This window comes from Aquarana catesbeiana, linkage group LG10 (assembly GCF_042186555.1).
Source record: "Aquarana catesbeiana isolate 2022-GZ linkage group LG10, ASM4218655v1, whole genome shotgun sequence".
In the NCBI taxonomy this organism is placed as follows: domain Eukaryota; kingdom Metazoa; phylum Chordata; class Amphibia; order Anura; family Ranidae; genus Aquarana; species Aquarana catesbeiana.
The window spans coordinates 252,588,535-252,612,894 of record NC_133333.1 but is presented as its reverse complement, the minus strand read 5'-3'; the positions used below and the strand labels follow the sequence as shown (position 1 = coordinate 252,612,894).

The 24,360-nt window shown below is 45.6% G+C and overlaps 1 protein-coding gene across 5 annotated transcripts in view; it reads right to left on the bottom strand.

Moving 5' to 3' along the window:
- The window catches only part of PLEKHG5 (pleckstrin homology and RhoGEF domain containing G5), a 355,104-nt gene that overhangs the window by 97,679 nt on the left and 233,065 nt on the right, over nucleotides 1–24,360 (bottom strand). For all 5 annotated transcript variants that reach the window (XM_073603639.1, XM_073603640.1, XM_073603641.1 and 2 more), the window contains one exon: nucleotides 16,745–16,908. In XM_073603639.1, the coding sequence (XP_073459740.1) occupies nucleotides 16,745–16,908 (164 nt within the window). The remainder of the gene's footprint in view (nucleotides 1–16,744; nucleotides 16,909–24,360) is intronic.

Genomic DNA, 24,360 nt, shown 5'->3' with positions numbered 1-24,360 from the left:
TGATTCTTCCTGTCCTGCTGCTGAGTCACCCAGTGCAGAATGATAATCTTCACTTTAATTAAAGATTGGGAGCTGTCGCCGGCGGGTTCTAGTACATGCGGCTCTTACAGTTTCATTTTCCTGAAGAGGATTAGAGAGTCTATTTATAGGCGCTGCGCTCTCTACCTGTCAGCTCCGCTCACCTATGAACACCACATAAAGCTTTGTTTGCTTGCTGGCCTCCAATTTGCAGCACTTCTTCCGTGTAAGAAGTCAAAGCTTTTTTGGGGTATTTTGTCGCATGTTTTTAGCATTTTTGTGTGTTTTTAAAGCATCTTTAAGCTTTGGAATTTTTTATTAGCCAATAGAGAAAAATATAATCTGTTTCGTCATTTGTTTTTTTGTTATTCAGCTTTTTCATTTATTATTTATTTATTTTTTTCGATTATAATTTTTTTTTTTATATGGTTAGAGTTAGAGATAGGGGTTATTGTTAGGGGTTAATTAATTCATTTTATTTATTATTTTTTTATATATATATATTATTACTATTTATTTTATTTTTTTTGTTAGGGTTAGAGGGATAGGGTTGGAGTTAGGGGTAGGGGTTAGTGTTAGGGTTAATTAATTCATTTTATTTATTTTATTATTATTATAAAACATTTTTGTTAGGGTTAGCGTTAGGGGTAATGTTAAGGGTTCATTTATTTATTTGTTAGAGTTAGAGGTTAATTAATTAAATAATAAATTATTATTATTATTTATTTATTAATTATTTTTTTAGTTGGGTTAGGGGGTTGGGAGCGAGGCCTGGTTCACACCTATGCAGGTTGCAGTTTGCATATTCCAGGTGCATTTTGCATTTTTTCAATACACGTTTTTGATCCATTGAAGTCTATGGAACCAAAAACTAAAAAAAAAGTCCCTGTCCCTTTCCATAAAATGCACAGCTGTGAATTACATCCATAGGAAACCATGTTAAATGGACTGTAGTGCGTTTTTGCAAAACAGAAAACGCACTAAAATATGCATAGGTGTGAACCAGATCTTAGGATTGGGATTAGTGTTAAGGTATAGGGCTAGGGTTAGGGGTTAATGTATTTATTATTTATTCATCTTAGTTAATGATTTTTGGTTATTATTAATTACTTATTTATTCAATAGTAATATTTATTTTTCTTTAATTATAGCATTTGAGCAGAAAAATTCTAAAAAAATCACTTTAGGCATCACACAACAGGTCCTCTTGTTCAGCATCTAGCAGGTGGACATACATCCAAGAAGTATTAGGGCCTTTTCATTTTAGACGCACCCTAACAGGCTCAGTTTTAGCGTGTGGGCTGGTGTCCGCCGGACGGTATATTGTGTTGTTTTAGTGCACATCACACCAACATTGTGGTATGAACAGGGCCAATCAAGATGGCTGAAGATCCATACAGAGAAGAAGACCAGCTGAAGATATGTGCCTCGAAGAGGACTGGCCAACAAGAGCCATACCTCGAAGAAGATCAGCCGAAGATCCGTATCTTGAGGAGGACCGGCCAAAGAGCCATACCTGGAAGAAGACTGGCTGAAGTTCCGTATCTTAAAGAGGACCAGCCAAAGAGCCATACCTGGAAGAAGACTGGCTGAAGTTCCGTATCTTAAAGAGGACCAGCCAAAAATCCATACCTGGAAGAAGACCAACCGAAGACCCATACGTTAAAGAGGACCAGCCAAAGAGCCATACCTGGAAGAAGACTGGCCGAAAATTCGTACCTCAAAGTGGACCAGCTAAAGAGCCATACCTGAAAGAAGACAGGCTGAAAATTTGTACCTCAAAGTGGATTGGCCAAAGAGCCATACCTGGAAGAAGACTGGCCGAAGTTCCGTATCTTAAAGAGGTCCAGTCAAAGAGCCATACCTAGAAGAAGACTGGCCAAAAATTTTTACCTCAAAGTGGACTGGCCAAAGAGCCATACCTGGAAGAAGACCTGCCGAAGACGTGTACCTCAAAGAGGACTGGCCAACAAGAACCATGCCTGAAAGAAGACTGGCTGACAATCCGTACGTCAAAAGGAATGGGCAAATAGCAAAAAATGGAAGAAGACTGGCCAAAGATGTCAGCAGCTGACGATGGAGCTCATGCGCACCCCATCACTATAATAGAGGAGAGTATAGCTCCACTTTAATACACAAATCATGTTGACAATTGCAGACAACCCTATACCCTCAGCAGTCCTTGAATGGGCCCTCTCTCTATATCGCTGCCTCGTCCATTTTTCTCTTTGTTGCAGTTTGACAGGTGCTTGAGGCTGTCCATCCTGACGATCGGTGAGCTGGGGGTTGCACAGAAGCAAAGGATATTCAGATGAAAGTGCAAAGTCTCCAAGTTGCTCAGCAGAACGTTCTTGTCATCAGTGAAGTGGTACAAGCTTGCACTAATGCATCACCCGGTGATAAGATCCGGTGACACTGCTGCTGAAACATGCCGAACAGATGCTACGCTTGTCAATGGGGCAGATACGGAAATAATAAAATGGCAATTCCCACCAAAACAAACAGAAATTCTATCATGCTGGCCACACGCGGAACAGGCTGCTGCCACCTCCAACCAGCTTTTGATTGATAACAAAACCAAAAGTGATCAGAGGTTCCTTTACATTGGCGGCAGCTTTTTATGTCACATCCAGAAAGCGATCTGTTGGTTGATAGTTGGCAATATTGCCTCCTCACTGCCTGATTTAACCCTATAAAGCCCACACCACTACAATGCAGCTGCAGAGCATGGCCGGATCTAGGGGGGGGGTGCTGGGGTGGGCTGTGCTCCCTCAGATTTCAGTTGTTCCCCCCCCCCCAAGCCAGCCCCCCCATGGGGGACAGGGGGGGGGGGGGAACTGGGCGCAATGAACTCCTAAAGTGAACAGAAATGTCAGGTCAGGAGAAGTGACAGTGGCAGAGAGAAGAGAGTCGGGGGGGGGGGGGGGGGTGTGTGCGGGCTGTGCTCTTCCCCCTCCTGTCAGAGCAGCGCTCCTCCATGCAGCAGATGACACAGGATTGCTCTTAGACTGGACTGTACATGGTTTGATTACCTGCCCCCTGCTGACCCCTATCCTCTGCCCTACTGACTCCCTGCACACTGCCCTGCTGACCCACTGCCCTGCTGCCATGATAACCCGCTGTAAACTGCCCTACAAACTAATAGGCCCTGTACACTGCCCTACAAACTGCTGACCCTTTCCTCTGCCCTACTGACCCCCTGTAGACTGCTCCGCTGAGCCACTGCATACTGCCCTGCTGCCCCTAATGACCTGTCCTAATAACCCTTCTACACTGCCCTATAACCCACTGTATACTGTCCTACAAACTAATAGCCCCTGTACACTGCCCTATAAACTGATAATCCTATTCTCTGCCCCTCTGACCCCTATACACTGCCCTACTGACCCCTGTACATTGCCCTACTGACCCCTGTACACTGCCCTACTGACCCCTGTACACTGCATTACTGACCCCTGTACACTGCCCTACTGACTTCTGTATACTGCCCTACTGACCCCTGTACACTGCCCTACTGACCCCTGTACACTGCCCTACTGACCCCTGTACACTGTCCTACTGACCCCTGTACACTGCCCTACTGACTCCTATACACTGCCCTACTGACCCCGGTATACTGCCCCTCTGACCCCTGTACACTGCCCTACTGACTCCTATACACTGCCCTACTGACCCCGGTACACTACCCTACTGACTCCTATACACTGCCCTACTGACCCCGGTACACTACCCCACTGACCCCTGTACACTGCCCCACTGACCCCTGTACACTGCCCTACTGACCCCTGTACACTGCCCTACTGACCCCTGTACACTGCCCCACTGACCCCTGTACACTGCCCCACTGACCCCTGTACACTGCCCCACTGACCCCTGTACACTGCCCCACTGACCCCTGTACACTGCCCCACTGACCCCTGTACACTGCCCCTCTGACCCCTGTACACTGCCCTACTGACTCCTATACACTGCCCTACTGACCCCGGTACACTACCCCACTGACCCCTGTACACTGCCCCACTGACCCCTGTACACTGCCCCACTGACCCCTGTACACTGCCCTACTGACCCCTGTACACTGCCCCACTGACCCCTGTACATTGCCCTACTGACTCCTGTACACTGCCCTACTGACCCCTGTACACTGCCCTACTGACCCCTGTACACTGCCCTACTAACCTCCCATCCGTGGAATTTTTTACTGCAGAACAATTGAATGGGTTGCATTTGGCCGTAGTCCTGCCCAAGGAACATATGTGGCCCTATTAGGTCGCTGATGTCACAAGCATCTCTTTGGAACATCAGCTCAGTGGACCAGAAATAACAGCTGACTTCCCAGTTTGCACCCCAATCCGGGACCAAACAAAAGCAAGCTCATCCCCAGTCACAGATGGTATAAAGGTCCTGGTGGTCTAGGGGGGAAGGGGGGGGAGACGTCCTGGGTGCAGCACCCCCATGCAATTGAGGGGGAGGTATAGCGAGCCACAATCAGGCTTCAGATCGGTGGCTGCCAACCAGAAGGCTAAAACGTGCGCCAACATGCCGCCTCACCCAACCACAGCCAACAATAAAAACACCTCACAGCTGCTAGAGAGCAAGTGCTTGGCTATGCATGCACAATGCACACTCCATGGCAACCATGGGAAGCCAGGGCACTGGTGGTAGGGAATGGGTGCAGGGTGATACGCCCATTCTAGGCGGTATATAAGCAGCAACCCCTCATCCTGAGTGCTGGTACTGCAACCAGCAGAGAGAAGACCTTACACAGCAGAAGCTCCAGGAGGCAGACCCTTCCACCAAACATGTGAGGTGCTCTCTGGAATATGTCTGCACATAAATCACATAGAACACAGACAAAGGTAAAAGTTAAGCTGCTTTTTGCCATGATTGTAATACAAGTTCAATAAAAGCTTCCACCTGTTGTTCTTTAACTACTTCAGCTCCGGAAAGTTTTACCCCCTTAATGACCAGGCCATTTTTTGCGATTCGGCACTGCGTCGCTTTAACTGACAATTGCGCGGTCGTGTGACGTTGTACCCAAATAAAATGTATGTCCTTTTTTCCCCACAAATAGAGTTTTCTTTTTGTGGTAATTGATCACCTCTGCGGTTTTTATTTTTTGCGCTATAAACAAAAAAGGAGCCACGATTTTGAAAAAAAAAACAATATTTTTTACTTTCTGCTATAAAACATCCAATAAAATATTTTAAAAAATCTAATTTCTTCTTCAGTTTAGACCAATATGTGTTCCGCTACATATTTTTGGTAAAAAAAAAAATCACAATAAGCGTATATTGATTGGTTTGCGCAAAAGTTATATAAACTATGGGATAGATTTATGGACTTTTAATTTATTTTTTACTAGTAACGGCGGCGGTCAGCGATTTTTAACGGGACTGCGACATTGCAGAAGGACAAATCTGACCCCAAGTGACACTTTTTGGGGACCAGTGACACCAATACAGTGATCAGTGCTAAAAATATGCTGGGGAGGGGTTAACATCAGGGGGCGATCAAAGGGTTAAATGTGTCCCTAGGGAGTGCTTACTAACTGTGGAGGGGAGGGGGGAGATAGTCTGACTGGGTGAAGACTTGCTTATCAGGAACACAAGATCTCCATCTTCTCCCCTGTCAGATCGCCGTTCTGTCTCTCCCCGCGAACGATCGCGGGTGGCCGGCAGACATCGGGGTTCGCCGGACACGCTTTTCGGCCTTCCCTTGTGTCCAATCAGCGTGCAATCGCGTCTTCGGTGGCACACGTGCGCCACCCAGTGGCTATTGCATGAAATGACATATGGGTACGTGATTTCGCGCAATAGAGCCGACCTGACGCAGTAAATACGCGGTCGGCGATCGGCAAGTGGTTAAAGCGGTATAAGTTCCAAAAGCAAAATGTTTTTACATCGCAGCACACTTATTCTTAGATGTGACGGCTACATTTGTTTTCTTTTTTTTTTTTTAGCCTTTCTTTCCTTTATTTTCATCTGGTGATCCAACCAGTAAGTCTTTTTTTTTTTTAAAGAACAAGCTCTCTTGCAGATGTAGCAGTTAGAGAGATGGGACAAACCATTTAGCACTGGAAAAAAAGAAGAAATGTTCTTTTTTTCCTCATACCTCAACGCACCAGAAAAAGAAAAACAATTGCAAGACCAGTAAAATGAATACAAGTGACATCTAGATGGAAGGAGCGGTTTGCTGCACCCTGAATGGATGATGACACAGGCGCATTCTTCTGTTCATTCGGTGAGTTCACTACCATAGGGGGGGGGAGATCTCACGAGGTGTGGTGACGGTTAACCAGTTAGGATCCATACCGCACATGGAATACATGGACGGACTTTGATCGAATCAACATATGTGATTATATTGATCGATTGATACGGACTTTATACAATTTGGATTTAAGTGCTGCTAATGTTGGATTTCATTCAGAATATACGTTTATGCTTAAAACATATGAGCTGGAGTTTGGCTTCAGTTTGTTAGTGTATTTAAGTCAGATAGTACATCTAACACTCCCCCCCCCAGACTGACAATGCTGCTGTCCAAAGGTGCCCCCTGTGCTCCTTCATCCAGAGTAGGAGCACTTAAATTCAGGAGGTGTGTTACTGGCCAGATCACCAGGTGAAAGCCTAAAAAAAAACGAATGCAGCCACCACATCCAATGATTGGTAATCTGCAATACATGACATTCTTCGTTTTGGGTGTAATAGCACTTTAAGGTGCAAAGATAATAGTTTGTTAGTCCTAGTCAAACTCTTTCCTTACTGGACGGTATGTTGGGGCCCAAATCTGGCTTTGGAGCGCCCAGATAAAGTTCCTCCAATTTCGGGTATAAGAGCCTGCACCGTGTCCTAAGCAAACACTATGGTTCCCCATTAGTAGGGGTAGTGGGGTTTGTCCCATGGACTCTCACCAACTCCTGTGCTCCTGGTTTCCCATTAGTAGGAGTAGTGGGGCTTGTCCGGTGGACTCTCACCAACTCCTGTGCTCCTGGTTTCCCATTAGTAGGAGTAGTGGGGCTTGTCCGGTGGACTCTCACCAACTCCTGTGCTCCTGGATCCCCATAAGTAGGGGTAGTGGGGCTTGTCCGGTGGCCTCTCACAAACTCCTGTGCTCCTGGATCCCCATAAGTAGGAGTAGTGGGGCTTGTCCGGTGACCTCTCACCAACTCCTGTGCTCCTGGTTCCCCATTAGTAGGGGTAGTGGGGCTTATCCGGTGGCCTCTCACCAAGTCCTGTGCTCCTGGTTCCCCATTAGTAGGGGTAGTGGGGCTTGTCCAGTGGCCTCTCACCAACTCCTGTGCTCCTTCATCCAGAATGGGGGGCGATCTAAGGCTAGGTTCTAGGGGTCGACCGATTATCGGAGCGGCCGATATTCACCTTTTTTCAAAGTATCGGTATCGGCCAAAAACATACGGGTATTACCGATATTGCTTCAGGTTATTGTTTTGAATACTTTCAAGTGCAGAGGAGGGGTTGGTGTCTTATAGACCCCCGATCCCTCCATAAAGAGGACCTGTCACCGCTTATTACTGTCACAAAGATGTTACATTTCTTGTGACAGCAATGAAAGTGAAAAAAAAAAAAAAAAAACGAAAAAGACAGTGTAAAAATAAAAACTTTAAATGTACAAAATATCGGCACCTGATATCGGCTATCGACCTGAAAGGTGGCCCTGAAAAAATGATATCGGTCGACCCCCTACTAGGTTCACATCCTGTGCGTGCCGCGGTTTTACGCGGGCACGAGTCCCCATTTGAATGGCCTGCCGTGGCTCTTGACGCGCAAGAAAGAAGTCCCTGCACTATATTTGAAATCGCAAGCCGTATCCGCATTGGGAACCGTGGTGTGGGTGTGATTTCCAGTGCGAGCGGCGTCCTATTAGGATTAATGGTACCCGCCCGCGGGTCCTGCGTTTTTCGCTGTGCTGGTGGCTGCGGGAATTTTGTGTGCGGGTCCCGCAGCGGCCACCACCCGTATGAACTTAGCCTAATACAGGAGGTGTGTTACTGATCACCAGGTGAAAACAGAGGAGAAAAAAAAAAAGAAAACGAATGCAGCCGCCACATCTAATGATTGGAATGCTGCAATATGAGACATTTTTGGTTTTTGGGGTTAATACCGCTTTAAGCTTTTTGTCTTCAGGGAAGGGAAATATTTTCCCCGTTGTCATTTACTGCTCCGCGCCGATGAAACCGTCCGGCGTGAAATGTGTCAGGAATAATAATGAGGTGTTGCCAAAACACACAAGCAATGCCGGGAAGAATGTCCAGACTAATAACTTGGGCTGATCTGAACATGAGAGCCCAGTGCCGGCATACCTGGAGAGGAATGAGCTGGCACTGGATCAGAACGCCATGAAATGATCACGCCGCGTATACGGGACACGCCGCAATATGAACACCACCTACCCGACGCACTCAACACCTTCCATTTCCTTGTATATTCCTAGAATGGCCATGGAATGATTTTTAAAAGGTAACTCCACTTTCATGGAGAAAAAAAAATTGTAAATAAAAAATAATAATATTATAGCATATACAATTACTACACAAGTCATATTGTAATTCAATGTTATTACAAATGACCTTTCCTTTCCAATCCCCAGATATGCAATATGGCCACCAGGAGGCATTCTGTACACAGATGGTATAAGGACCGCCCCTCAGATATGCAATATGGCCACCAGGAGGCGTTCTGTACACAGATGGTATAAGGACCGCCCCCCCAGATATGCAATATGGCCACCGCGAGGCGTTTTGTACGGGGATGGTATAAGGACCGCCCCCCCATATATGCAATATGGCCACCAGGAGGCGTTCTATACACAGATGGTATAAGGACCGCCCCCCAGATATGCAATATGGCCACCAGGAGGCGTTCTGTACACAGATGGTATAAGGACCGCCCCCCAGATATACTATATGGCCACCAGGAGGCGTTCTGTACACAGATGGTATAAGGACCGTCCCCCCCAGATATGCAATATGGCCACCAGGAGGCGTTCTGTATACAGATGGTATAAGGACCGCCCCCCCCAGATATGCAATATGGCCACCAGGAGGCGTTCTGTACACAGATGGTATAAGGAGACACCCCCCCCCCCCAGATATGCAATATGGCCACCAGAAGGCGTTCTGTACACAGATGGTATAAGGACCGCCCCCCCATATATGCAATATGGCCACCAGGAGGCGTTCTGTACACAGATGGTATAAGGACCGCCCCCCCATATATGCAATATGGCCACCAGGAGGCGTTCTGTACACAAATGGTATAAGGACCGCCCCCCCCCAGATATGCAATATGGCCACCAGGAGGCGTTCTGTATACAGAAAGTATAAGGACCGCCCCCCTAGATATGGAATATGGCCACCAGGAGGCGTTCTGTACACAGATGGTAGAAGGACCGCCCCCCCAGATATGCAATATGGCCACCAGGAGGCATTCTGTACACAGATGGTATACAGAGCGCCCCCCCACCCCAGAATTGTCGCTTCCTGCTTGTGTGATTGGCTCACCATTTTTCCCAGAAGTCTGCACTAAGATACAAATCAGCATTTGGGAATCCCCTGCAACAAAAATGTAATTTTTGGTGAGATAAAAAAATATAATATAAAATTAAATCAAATAGAATAAAAAAAAAAATGAAAAACAAATAATAATAAAATATAAAAAAATAAAATAACATTTAAAGTGCAAAGAGACATTAATTAATTCCACTAAATAAGATTCTCCCAAAGGGTTGCAGGCCCTGCCACTTTCCTCGTTAGAGCCCTGCAGGTGCAGCAGCTGATTGATAATGATAAAATCACTCACATTCACTGAGCACATGGACACAAGAAACAGACAGCTATTTGTTCAGAATTACAAAAGCAAAGAATCTGCAACAAAGTTTGTTACAATCCCTGCAATGTACATTTGTGAAAATTGTGAAAAAAAATTATATAAATTTCATTTGGTTACAGCGTTGCATGACCGCGCAATTACCAGTTAAAGTAGCGCAGTGCTGAAAAGTAAAAAAGGACCTGGTCATGAAGGGGGGTAAATCCTTCCGGAGCGCAAGTGGTTAAAGTCCCCATTATATACGTGATATTTGATCGATGTTTTAGAGATGAAGCCTCCCATTGAGTGATTATAGTGATTCTAGCGCTCTAATTATACCTTATGGAACATTATAGTTTAACCTCTTAGCTCCGGCACCTCCCAGCCCTCTTAATAGGTTCATGACGCCGGGAGGCGGGGCGCGGCTTAAGATTACGTGACCGCCGCGTTGGGCTGTCATGGCAATCACGTGGCCTGAAAAGTTTTCAGTTAGGTGCCGGGAGCGCGCAGCGTTCCCGCTCTCGGCACAGGCGTATTGGGGGCAATTCACGCAAATATTATTCAGCGCTAAGGACCAGGCGACGAGAGGCCGCATATTTGTGTACGGCCGGCGCCAAGGGGTTAAACATACCATGACAATGCTTCTATAAAACAGACCTTTTCAGGATCAGGGGACAGGGCCACCATGAGTAGCCCCATCATAGGCGTGCGTACAGGGTGTGCCAGGTGTGCCTGGGCACACCCTAATCACGCTGTGCTGTGCAGATTCCCCCTGCTGCCTGGCTGCAGAGAAAGGGACTGAAGAATCTCTGCCCTCAGTCCCTTTCTCTATCTCAAAAGTGGGACATCAGGGGAATACCCCTGATATTTCACCAAAGCCCCCCAATGGGGCTCCTAAAAAATTGTAAAAAAATTAATTAATTAATTAATTAATTAATTAATTAATTAATTAATTAATAAATAATAATTATTAATAATAATAAAAAAAAATTGTAAAAAATAATAAAATTGTGAAAAAGTTATAATAAAAATGTTTAAAAAAAAACTACTGACACTGTCCACTGTCAGTGTATATATATATATATATATATATATATATATATATATATATATATATATATATATATATATATATATATATATATATATATAGTATCTCACAAAAGTGAGTACACCCCTATCATTTCTGTAAATGCTGTCTAGCATTGAGTAAACAGTGTGACCCGCGCACATTGTGTCGGAGAGTTCCTTCCCCATCGTGTCAATAGGAACATGTTGGAGAGCCTCCAGAAGAACAGGAACTGCCCCATCCATGGCCTTGACAGTCGGTTCAAAGAGCCCCTCACCACACCATCCAGCCAAGAACTCTGTCAGGTTTCATGACCCCAAGTGGGCGGCTTCACGGATTTTGACTTTACATTTCAGCATTATTTGAAAAGCTGACAACTCAAGACGGCCTCGGCCCTGTTTTGGCAAACTCAACAGGATGTGTAGGCCTTCCGTGATAGGGAATGGAAACTTGAATAAAGGAAAGTTCTTGACTATCACTCCGTAGGGTGTAATAATGTGTCAGGAGAACACATGAGAATGGGGCAGCTAGCCATTCTGTATCTACGAGGGTTCAATCGCTGGTGCCATGGCATTGGGCAGGGAGGGGGTCTCCAGACTTTCTAAGCAAAGGGCTAATTTAGGTTTTAGAGGGGGGGGGGGGCAGACTATGGTCAGTGGGAGTAAAAAATGCCCTGGCATCAGCTCCCCGTCAGAGGAGAAATAGTGCACCATTGATGGTGTCAGTGGGAGGAATAGTGCCCCATCATTGGTATCAGTTGGAGGAATAGTGCCCCATCATTGGTATCAGTTGGTGGAATTGTGTCCCAAGGGCAGCACTACTCAAACGTCTATTTCCCAAAGACAACCTCTGGATATGACGCTGAGCACGTGACCTCAACTTCTTTGGTGGACCATGGTGAGGCCTGTTCTGAGTGGAACCTGTCCTGTTATACCGCTGTATGATCTTGGCCACCGTGCTGCAGATCAGTTTCAGTTTTCTTATAGCCTAGGCCATCTTTATGTAGAGCAACAATTCTTTTTTTCAGATCCTCAGAGAGTTCTTTGCCATGAGGTGCCATGTTGAACTTCCAGTGACCAGTATGAGAGAGTGAGAGCGATAATACCAAATTTAACACACCTGCTCCCCATTCACACCTGAGACCTTGTAACACTAACGAGTCACATGACACCGGGGAGGGGAAAATGGCTATTTGGGCCCAATTTGGACATTTTGTTGCCAGTGGTTTAGACATTAATGGCTGTGTGTTGAGTTATTTTGAGGGGACAGCAAATTTACACTGTTATACAAGCTGTACACTCACTACTTTACATTGTAGACAAAGTGTCATTTCTTCAGTGTTGTCACATGAAAAGATAGAAGGAAATATTTACAAAAATGCGAGGGGTGTACTGACTTTTGTGAAATACTGTATATATAGACTGTATATGAGCTTTGGAGGTGCACACCCTAATGCCATAGGCTGCGCACAGCTATGAGCCACATAGCAGCGGTCTTATAGTCATTGTACCCCTATGCCAGTGGTCTCCAAACTGCAGCCCAGGGGCCGGATGTGGCCCTTTGCTTGCCTTTATCTGGCCCTTGGGACACTATTCCACCAACTGACACCAATGATGGGACAATATTCCACCAACTGACACCAATGATGGGGCACTATTCCACCAACTGATACCAATGATGGGGTACTATTCCACCAACTGATACCAATGATGGGGCACTATTCCACCAACTGATACCAATGATGGGGCATTATTCCTCCCACCGATACCAATGATGGGGCACTATTCCTCCCACTGACACCAATGATGGGGCACTATTCCTCCCACTGACACCAATGATGGGGCACTATTCCTCCCACTGACACCAATGATGGGGCACTATTCCTCCCACTGACACTATCAATGGGGCCCAATTTCTCCCATTAAAACCAATGATGGGGAGCTGATGTCAGGGCATTTTTTACTCCCACTGGCCATAGTCTGCCCCCCCCCCCCTCTAAAGCCTGACACCTAAATTGGCCGTTTGCTTAGAAAGTCTGGAGACCCCCCCCCCCCTGCCCAATGCCATGGCACCAGCGATTGAACCCTCGTAGATACAGGCTAGCTGCCCCATTCTCATGTGTTCTCCTGACACATTATTACACCCTACGGAGTGATAGTCAAGGACTTTGCTTTATTCAAGTTTCCATTCCCTATCACGGAAGGCCTACACATCCTGTTGAGTTTGCCAAAACAGGGCCGAGGCCGTCTTGAATTGTCAGCTTTTCAAATAATGCTGAAATGTAAAGTCAAAATCCGTGAAGCCGCCCACTTGGGGTCATGAAACCTGACAGAGTTCTTGGCTGGATGGTGTGGTGAGGGGCTCTTTGAACTGACTGTCAAGGCCATGGATGGGGCAGTTCCTGTTCTTCTGGAGGCTCTCCAACATGTTCCTATTGACACGATGGGGAAGGAACTCTCCGACACAATGTGCGCGGGTCACACTGTTTACTCAATGCTAGACAGCAGGAAATAAGGCAATACGAGTACGGAGGGGGGAAATGGCTGGCCAATAGATCAACTGAGGCTATAGGCTTTTCTTTCCAACAGCTGCTTCTGCACGGCCCCCAACTTCCAGGGACAGGATTTAAAGACATGGCCTTGGAATTTGAAGCCACCACATACACTATATTACCAAAAGTATTGGGACGCTGGCCTTTACACGCACATGAACTTTAATGGCATCCCAGTCTTAATTCTGTAGGGTTCAATATTGAGTTGGCTCCGCCCTTTGCAGCCATAACAGCTTCAACTCTTCTGGGAAGGCCGTCCACAAGGTTTAGGAGGGTGTCTATGGGAATGTTTGACCATTCTTCCAGAAGAGCATTTGTGAGGTCAGGCACTGATGTTGGACAAGAAGGCCTGGCTGGCAGTCTCCGCTCGAATTCATCCCAAAGGTGTTCAGGACTCTGTGCAGGCCAGTCAAGTTCCTCCACCTCAAACTTGCTCATCCATGTTTTTATGGACCTTGCTTTGTGCACTGGTGCGCAGTCATGTTGGAACACGAAGGGGACATCCCCAAATTCTTCCCACAAAGTTGGCAGGGGAGGACAGTGGCAGGAACCTGTACCCTTGGTGCCAAATCTAGCCAATCGCCAAGCCCCTCTTACATGCCTGTAATAATAATTCTATGCATGCGTGCCCAAAGTCTTCTTCCCGGTGAGCCCAACTGCTACCTGGTAACCCTTCCAAGCCAGAAAACCTGCTCTGCTATTCAAGACATTATAGAAGAAATCAGATGGACCGCCCAAGGGGTGAAGACATCTCTATGAATGCTGACCGGCAACGGAGGCTTGTGACCGATTCCCATAATAAAGCTCATACCGCCTTTTCTATACCCGATCCCCCAGGAGTGCCGCTACGGCGGCGCGAGTCTTTAGTGTATCCGTCGCTTCTAGCCGCGTTCTATTCTCCAGCCCAATATTCCCATGAGTCCTCCCCACTGATTTCATCAGGTAGGTGTTAAGCTTCCCTTGTAATTATTTACAAAAGAAAACAAATTGAAATGCCGGCTCCGCTTTACATGTCTTCTAAAAATACGCCGACGCCAAGCTGGGGTCTGCCGACGGTATTTAAAGCACAATTAACGCGGAGGAGCGGCCAAGCAGGGGGGATAATGATAATTATAGATTAAGCACAGCTATGTGAGAACATAAGGTCTTTGTTGCTACGTAATCACATTTCCAGCAAAAAAAAATAATATATATATATATATATATACATACATACACACACTGTATATACACTATATTGTCAAAAGTATTGGGACGCCTGCCTTTACACACACATGAACTTGACATTCCAGTCTTATAGGGCGTACACACGGTCGGACTTTGTTCGGACATTCCGACAACAAAATCCTAGGATTTTTTCCGACGGATGTTGGCTCAAACTTGTCTTGCATACACACGGTCACACAAAGTTGTCGGAAAATCCAATCGTTCTGAACGCGGTGATGTAAAACACGTACGTCGGGACTATAAACGGGGCAGTGGCCAATAGCTTTCATCTCTCTCTTTATTCTGAGCATGCGTGGCACTTTGTGCGTTGGATTTGTGTACACACGATAGGAATTTCCGACAACGGATTTTGTTGTTGGAAAATTTTATAGCCTGCTCTCCAACTTTGTGTGTCGGAAAATCCGATGGAAAATGTCCGTGGAGCCCACACACGGTCGGAATTTCTGTCAACACGTTCCGATCGGACATTTTCCATCGGAAAATCCGACCGTGTGTACGGGGCATTAGTCCGTAGGGTTCAGTATTGAGTTGGCTCCGCCCTTTACAGCATAACAGCTTCAACTCTTCTGGGAAGGCCGTCCACAAGGTTTAGGAGGGTGTCTATGGGAATGTTTGACCATTCTTCCAGAAGAGCATTTGTGAGGTCAGGCACTGATGTTGAGACCTGGCTCACAGTCTCCGCTCGAATTCACCCCAAAGGTGTTCTATCTGGTTGAGGTCAGAACTCTGTGCAGGCCAGTCAAGTTCCTCCACCCCAAACTTTATGGACCTTGCTTTGGTGGAGGGGGGATTATGGTGTGGGGGTTGTTTTTCAGGGGTTGGGCTTGGCCCCTTAGTTCAGTTAAGGGATAGCATACGAAGACATTTTGGACAATTTCATCAGTTTGGGGTTGGCCCCTTCCTGTTCCAACATGACTGCCCACCACTTAGGGTTGCCACCTGTCCTAGGATTCACCTGGACAGTCCGGGTTTTGAATCATGTGTCTGGGTTTCCAGTCTGCCTAAGACCCGGACACATTATTCAGACCAGGCTGTGGCTCCTCAAGTAACTGAGATAGCCACCCACAAATCTGTCGCTGTCCGGGAGCTGTGGGCGGCTGTCTGGGGGCAGGACCAGCATTACTAGGGGGGGGCGGAGCAACGATGTCAGCAAGAGCAATTTGGCCACACCTACTGTTCGCCGCAGAGTGCTACGCTCACCACATTACTACTCTCCTTGGGGCACCCAAAGGTGTCCCAAGTCTTTTATAATCCTATAGTGCAGTGATGGCGAACCTTGGCACCCCAGATGTTTTGGAACTACATTTCCCATGATGCTCAACTACACTGCAGAGTGCATGAGCATCATAGGAAATGTAGTTCTAAAACATCTGGGGTGCCGAGGTTCGCCATCACTGCTATAGTGTATACTACGGGAAAAGAAAATTGCCCTGTGCCGCCAGTTCGGGTTTGGCTTGAAGAAAATGTGGCAACCCTCGCCAACTCTGGATGAGCGTGTTTTGGGGTGGAGGAACTTGACTGGCCTGACCTCAACCTGTTCATACCTATGCGTTTTTTTAAGTGCTTTTTGCTGAAACGCACTACAGTCCATTGGACAGGGTTTCCTATGGGACGCGTTCACATCGATGCTTTTTTCCAGCTGCTGCATCTTTGGAAAGATTCAGGGGACTTTTTTTTTAGTTGCGCTTTTGGTTCAATAGGCTGCAATGGAAAAGCGCGTAGTGCGTTTTTTGCCACGTTTTAATGCCCAACAACAAAATGGGCAAAAAAAAAATAAATTCTAATATCTTGCAATATATCCAGGATGTATCCGCTATAACCCCATGGATCCATGAGATGCCGGCACCGGGGGAACCTGTAATTCTATTTATCAGACTCGTGAGAAGTGAAAGTCTTCAACGGTGTCACAAAACCGCAACCCATCAGCTTCCGATGCTTAAAGCAGAACTCTCCTTCAAATCGGCCCTTCCAGCAATGGCCACCTTTGCCAGTGTACCAGTCCGGGCGCGCTCCATAAAGGCGCGCTCCATAAAGTATGAAATTTTGACTTACCAAGATGTCGGAGTTCTCCCTCCGGAACGGCGGCTGGTCGGCCCTCTCGTTCGGAGGGTTGAAGATAAAGGTGGAGGTGGCCCCCATGTTCCTCATGATGGGTAAACTCAACGACCTGAAATCCTTTACAGCCTGCTCCACCTTCAGCTCATCCCCCGGCTTAGCTGCAAATACAGAAGAAAATAAAAAAAAATAATCACTATTTTATTATGTGTACAAAACAGACATCTTATCCATAAAGAAGAATTCCAGAGAGATTATAAAAACATCAAGTTATGTATTTATTACAGAAACATTAAAGCGGAACTCCGGCCAAGTAACCAGACACAAAAAAGAAGACATATCATTGGTAAGTAAAAACATAAATCACTACATAGAACACATAATTAGAAATGAATTGATACATAGAGGTGTAGATCACTAATTGTCCATACATGACCATCAAGGCTGTAGATTATATACAGTGCTTTGAAAAAGTATTCATACCCCCTTGACATTTTCCACATTTTGTCATGTTACAACCAAAAATATAAATGTATTTTATTGGGATTTTATGTGATAGACCAACACAAAGTGGCACATAATTGTGAAGTGGAAGGAAAACGATAATCAAATTTTCAAAAATTCAAATTTTTTTACAAATAAATATATGAAAAGTGTGGGGGGGGGGGGGGGGGGGCATTTGTATTCAGCCCCCTTTACTCTGATACCCCTAACTAAAATCTAGTGGAACCAATTTCCTTCAGAAGTCACCTAATTAGTAAATAGAGTCCACCTGTGTGTAATTTAATTTCAGTATAAATCCAGCTGTTCTGTGAAGCCCTCAGAGGTTTGTTAGAGAACCTTAGTGAACAAACAGCATCATGAAGGCCAAGGAACACACCAGACAGGTCAGGGATAAAGTTGTGGAGAAGTATAAAGCAGGGTTAGGTTATAAAAAAAAAATCCCAAGCTTTGAACATCTCACAGAGCTCTGTTCAATCCATCATCGGAAAATGGAAAGAGTATGGCACAACTGCCAACCTACCAAGACATGGCCGTCCACCTAAACTGACCGGCCGGGCAAGGAGCTGAGGTGGTTAGCTGTATATCTCTTGCTACTACTATGACCTACCACCAAAGAACAACCCCAAATAAATTCTCCTGCTCTGGACGATCGCAGTGATATCACACATGTGGATGTTAGTTGGTGTTTGTACCCGGAGTACAGCCCAGAAACAATACAGAGCGCACTTTGCTTTTTTTAAAATCCTACCGAAAACACACCGACAAAAAAAATCCTGTCCAAAAAATACTGACCCTGACCTTTGACCCAAACATGAACCCTGAGGCTGACCTAAATCAAACCTTCATCTAGATTTTTTTAAATTTTTTAAATTATTTTATTATTATTATTATTTTATTATTATTTTATTATTTATTATTATTATTATTATAAATTTATATATTATTATTATTATTTATTTATTTATTTATTTTTCTATATCTGCAAAGACAGTAATGATGGGGCACAATTCCTCCCAATGACACTAATGATGGGGCACAGTTCCTCCCAAAGACACCAACAATGGGACCCAATGACACCAATGATGGGGCACAATTCCTCCTAATGACACCAACAATGTAGCCCAATGACACCAATGATGGGGCACAATTCCTCTCAATGATACCATAAATGGGGTCCAATGACACTAATGATGGGCCACAGTTACTCCCAAAGACACCAACAATGGGGCCCAAAGACACCAATGATGGGGCACAATTCCTCCCAAAGACACCAACAATGGGGCCCAATGACACTAATGATGGGGCACAGTTCCTCTCAAAGATACCATAAATGGGGTCCAATGACACCAATGATGGGGCACAATTCCTCCCAAAGACACCAACAATGGGGCCCAATGACACTAATGATGGGGCACAGTTCCTCTCAAAGATATCATAAATGGGGTCCAATGACACTAATGATGGGGCACATTTCCTCCCAAAGACACCAACAATGGGGCCCAAAGACACCAATGATGGGGCACAATTCCTCCCAAAGACACCAACAATGGGGCCCAATGACACTAATGATGGGGCACAGTTCCTCTCAAAGATACCATAAATGGGGTCCAATGACACCAATGATGGGGCACAATTCCTCCCAAAGACACCAACAATGGGGCCCAATGACACCAATGATAGGGGATTTTCTCCCACTGGTGCTGGGATATTTTATACTCCCAATGGCCAGAGTCCAGCCCCCCCTCTAAAGTCTGAAGGACAGTAAATTGGCCCTTTGTATAGAAAGTGTGGAGACCCCCGGGGTTGAGAGAATGACAGGTAAACAACACAGATCTCTCTACAGACAGCAGCGATCTGTCGTTTTGTTCTCTCCCTGCAAAGCAGAGATCCCTGTATTATGGTCACTGGTGATGTCCGTGTCAGTCAGCATCAGATTGTCCACCACACTGCAGTCCTTCTATAAGGACTATGATCGCCGCCATTACTAGTATAAAAACAAAGAAATAAAAATTCCATAAATATATCCCATAGTTTGTAGACGCTATAACGTTCACAGCAAACCAATCAATATACACTTAGATTTTTTTTTACCAAAGACATGTAGCAGAATACATTTTGGCCAAAATGTATGAAATTCGATTTTTTTTTTTTATGGATATGTTTGATAGCAGAAAGTAAAAATGTATTTTTTTATTCAACGTTTTCTGTCTTTTTTCGTTTATATAAAAAAGAAATAAAAAAAACGCAGAGGTGATCAAATACCGCCAAGAGAAAGCTCCATTTGTGTGAAAAAAATGATATCAATTTTATTTGGGTACAGCGTCACATGACCGCGCAATCGCCAGTTAAAGTAGCGTAGTGCTGAATAAGGAGGGGGGGGGTAAATCTTCCGGAGCTGAAGTGGTTAATTGGCTATTCTTTTTTTAAAATATTTTTTGGCCAGAGTTCTGCTTTAAATTTTCAACAATCAAACACATTTATCGTATTGATTAGCGAGCGTGGCCTGGTCCGATGGAACGATGACCGCGGTTCAATAAAGAGACAAATCCGTGACGCTCTGCGTATTTTGTTTTGTTCTCTTGGATGACGAAAACGCCAAACAGCGAGCAACATAATCCTCGGGGAATGAACTGAACAGCTTGCTCATCCTTTCCCCGCCATATGTGCGCAGCGAGAACGCGGGAACAGATCTGGAGGAGGCCCAGTGATGTCGCCGGCACCTGTTTATTCATTACGTAACGTCCAATCTGCAGTCCAAATCTTATATAATGGAGGACTAAGGAGGGGCGGTGATCGGGCCAGAGACGAGACGTTTACTGCGCGCTTGCAGCGTCTCTTCCTCCATCGAACGTCTGCGGAGATTTCAGCTCTCAGTGGTGCAACTCTCACTGTCCTGAGTTCTTAAAAATTCGTCAAGAAGCAGTTTTTGTGAGCGATCCCGCCAGCATGTCTTCCTAAACCACTAAGGCCCCTTTCACACTGGAGCAGTTTTTCAGGCGGTATTGCGCTAAAAATACCGCCTGAAAACCGCCCCTAAACAGCCTCCGCTGTTTGTTCAGTGTGAAAGCCCGAGGGCTTTCACACTGAAGCGGTGCGCTCGCAGGACGGTAAAAAAAGTCATGCGAGCCGCTTCTTTGGAGCGGTGAAGGAGTGGTGTATTCACCGCTCCTAAACCGCTCCTGCCCATTGAAATCAATGGGACAGCGCGGCTATACCGCGGTAATACCGCGGCTATAGCCGCGCTGTACGAGCGGATTTAACCCTTTTTCGGCCGCCAGCGGGGTTAAAACCGAACCGCTAGCGGCCGAATACCGCTGCAAGAACGACGGTACAGCAGCGCTGTTGTACCGCCGACGCCCCCACCGCCCCAGTGTGAAAGGGGCCTTATAGAAAGTATCGAATGGCTGTCTTGTTGATTGCACTTATGCCGCGTACACACGCGCGGATTTTCCGTCTGAAAAATCTTGGATGGTTTTTCCGGCAGAATTCCGCTCAAGCTTGGCTTGCACACACACGGGTCACACAAAAGTTCTCTGAACTTTCAACCGTCAAGAACGCGGTGACGTACAAACACGACGACGAGCCGAGAAAATGAAGTTCAATGCTTCCGAGCATGCGCCGAATTGTTTCTATGCATGCGTAGGAATTTTGCGCATCGGAATTTGTACAGACGATCGCATTTTCGGATAGGAACTTTTTCCGACCGAAAAATTAAGAACCTGCTCTAAATCTTTTGCTGGCGGGAATTCCGCCAGCAAAAGTCCGATGGAACGTACACACGGTCGCATTTTCCGACCAAAAGCTCTCGTCGGTCTTTTGCTGGCTGAATTTCCGATCGTGTGTACGCGGCATTAGAGTTCACCAAATGTTAGAGAACTGACTGACAGTGACAATTTCTCAAAAAAATTTGAGTGCATTTGAAAAAAATATAAAAAAAAAAAAAAAAAAAATTATATATACAGTGCCTTGAAAAAAGTATTCATACCCTTGAAATTTCCCACATTTTGTCATGTTACAGCCAAAAATATAATGCTGTGTACACACGGGTGGACATTTCCTACTGGACTGGTCCGACGGACAATTTGACCGTGTGTGGACTTCATCGGACCTGCAGCGGACTTTTTGGTTGAAAATCAGACGGACTTCAGATTGGAACATGCTTCAAATCAAGTCCAGTTGAAAAATCCGCTCGTCTGTATGCTAGTCCGACGGACGAAAACCCACGCTAGGGCAGCTATTGGATACTGGCTATCAACTTCCTTATTTTAGTCCGGTCCTACGTCATCATGTACGAATCCATCGGACTTTGGTGTGATCGTGTGTAGGCAAGTCCGGTCGTTAGAAAGTCAGTCGAAAGTCTGTTGGAAAGACCGTCGGACCTTTGTTGTCGAAAAGTCCGACCGTGTGTACACGGCATACATGTATTTTATTGGGATTTTATGTGATAGACCAACACAAAGTGGCACATAATTGTGAGGTGGAAGGAAAATGATAAATTGTTTTCCGAATTTTTTACAAATAAATCTGTAAAAAGTGTGGGGGGGGGGGGGCATTTGTATGGCGCCCCCCGGAGTCAATACTTTGTAGAACCCCCTTTCTATGTAATTACAGCTACAAGTCTTTTTGGGGATGTCTCTACCAGCTTTGCACATCTAGAGAGGACATTTTTGCCCATTCTTCTTTGCAAAATATCTCCAGCTCTGTCAGATTGGATGGAGAACGTCTGTGAACAGCAATTTTTAAGTCTTTCCACAGATTCTCAATGTGATTTAGGTCTGGACTGTGACTTGGCCATTCTAACACATGAATATGCTTTGATCTAAACCATTCCATTGTAGCTCTAGCTGGATGTTTCGGGTCGTTGTCCTGCTGGAAGGTGAACCTCCACCTCAGTCTCAAGTCTTTTGCAGACTCTACCTTTGGGGACGGCCCCTTCCTGTTCCAACATGACTGCACACCAGAGCATAAAGCAAGGTCCATAAAGACATGGATGAGCGAGTTTGGGGTGGAGGAACTTGACTGGCCTGCACAGAGTCCTGACCTCAACCCGATAGAACACCTTTGGGTGTTCTATCGATGCCACTTTCAATGGTTGTGTTATGTGGTCATTGGTCAGTACTCATCAGAGAGGGAAAGCAAAGTTCACCCAAAAATGATAATCCGGTGTTGGATGAATGCTGGTGAGCTCAGTGGCTTCATATGTCTTGAGGAACTCAAAGGAAAGTGATATCAAGGCTCTCTCGGTGCAGTCTCATTTCCTCTGTTGCATTCTTAAAAATGCAACTAAAAGTTGCAACCATCCACCCAAAACTAACATTGGAGTTACTGACGGCCTGGCACAGTATTCTCTATCATACGTGAGTGAATTCCTCTCCTGATTTTTTGCAGGAAACTTTTTCAAGGCAATAGGAAACCGGCAGTGCAGCTCGAGGAGGCTTCAAAGAAACAAAACCCCGGCCTCAGATCATTACCATTAACAATAGGTCTGGGGGGGGGGGGGGGGGGGTAGGGGGGATCCTTTTTTCCATCCATGGCAAGAATTACTTTTACAATCACAGCAACAGAGAACAATGCATTTGATAAAACTCCAATTCCATCCCAAATTTCCTTTTTCCGGTCAACTACTCTTGCACTTCTCACAAAAGACAGCCTTCAAATCAATATACAGTACATATATATATATATATATATATATATATATACACACACATATATACACACCCTCACACCTATCTTTATGGATCTTGTACACTATATGGCCAAAAGTATGTGAACCTCCAGTGATGGAGTTGAGTTGTCTCCAGTGAAGGGTACTGATAACACTACACCATACAGAAAACATTGCAGACAATTGTACTCCTACACAGAGCCCTGACCTCAACCCTACTGAATACCTTTGGAGTAAACTGGAACACCGATTGTGAGCCAGGTCTTCTCATCTAACATCAGTACCTGACCTCACAAATGTTCTTTGGATGACTGGGGTTCCTAGCCTTTCCCTGCACTTCCCTCCTTGTGGTAACAGTCTTGGAAAGGTCCTTTTCAGTTCCAATATGACTGTGCTCAAAGCCAGATCAATAAAGACATGGTTTGATCAGTTTGGTGTGGAGAAATTAGAGCATCCTGCAGAGAGGCCTGACCTCAACCCTACTGAACACCTTTGGGATGAACTGAAACTCAAAATGCGAGCCAGACCTTCTCATCCAACATCAGTACCTGACCTCACAATTATAGGTGACAGAACTTCTGTAAAGTTAGATTACTTGTGGTTTGGCTGAACTTTTAAAAAATCTGGAATTTCCAAACTGGAAGACCCATTGAAGTTGATGGGAATCTCAACCAGGCTCCAAAAAAATGTGTATTACGGAGCAGGAAATTATGTAAACTGTTCAGGATGGTTTGGGGAGCTCCCGGCAATCTGGTCTGATGAGATGGGGCCAAAAATACAGTCTGAACTACATCAGCATGACTGTGCTCAAAGCCAGATCCGTAAAGACATTGTGTGACCATGTTGGGTGTGGAGGAACCTCAATGTCCCTACACAGAACCTTGACCTCAACCCTACTGAACACCAGTGGGATGTATTGGAACCACAATGGTGAGACAGATCTTCCTATCCAACATCAGTACCTGACCTGACAAATGGGCAGAAATTCCTACAGACACCCATGTGGAAAGACTTCCCAGAAGAGGAACTCAAGTGTCCTGACCTCAACCTTGGGATGAATTGGGTTGCCAACTGTGAGCCAGGTTTTTTCATTTAACATCAGTACCCGATCTCACAAATGTTCTTTTGGATGATGGTGGTTCCAGCCTTCCCCTACGCTTCCAGCTTTGCAGTCTCAGTCTTGAAAAGGTCCTTTTCAGCTCCAGCATGACTTTTCTCAAAGCCAGCTCCATAAAGACGTGGTTTGAGGAGACGTATGGAGGAATTGAAATGTCCTACACAGAGCCCTGACCTCAACCCTACTGAACACGTTTGGGAAGAATCAGAATTGTGAGCCAGGTCTTTTCAGTACCTGACCTCACAAATGCTCATTTGGCTGATTGGGCACAGATTACCATAACACTCTCCATAATCTTGTGGAAATCCGTTCCGAGTGGAGGCT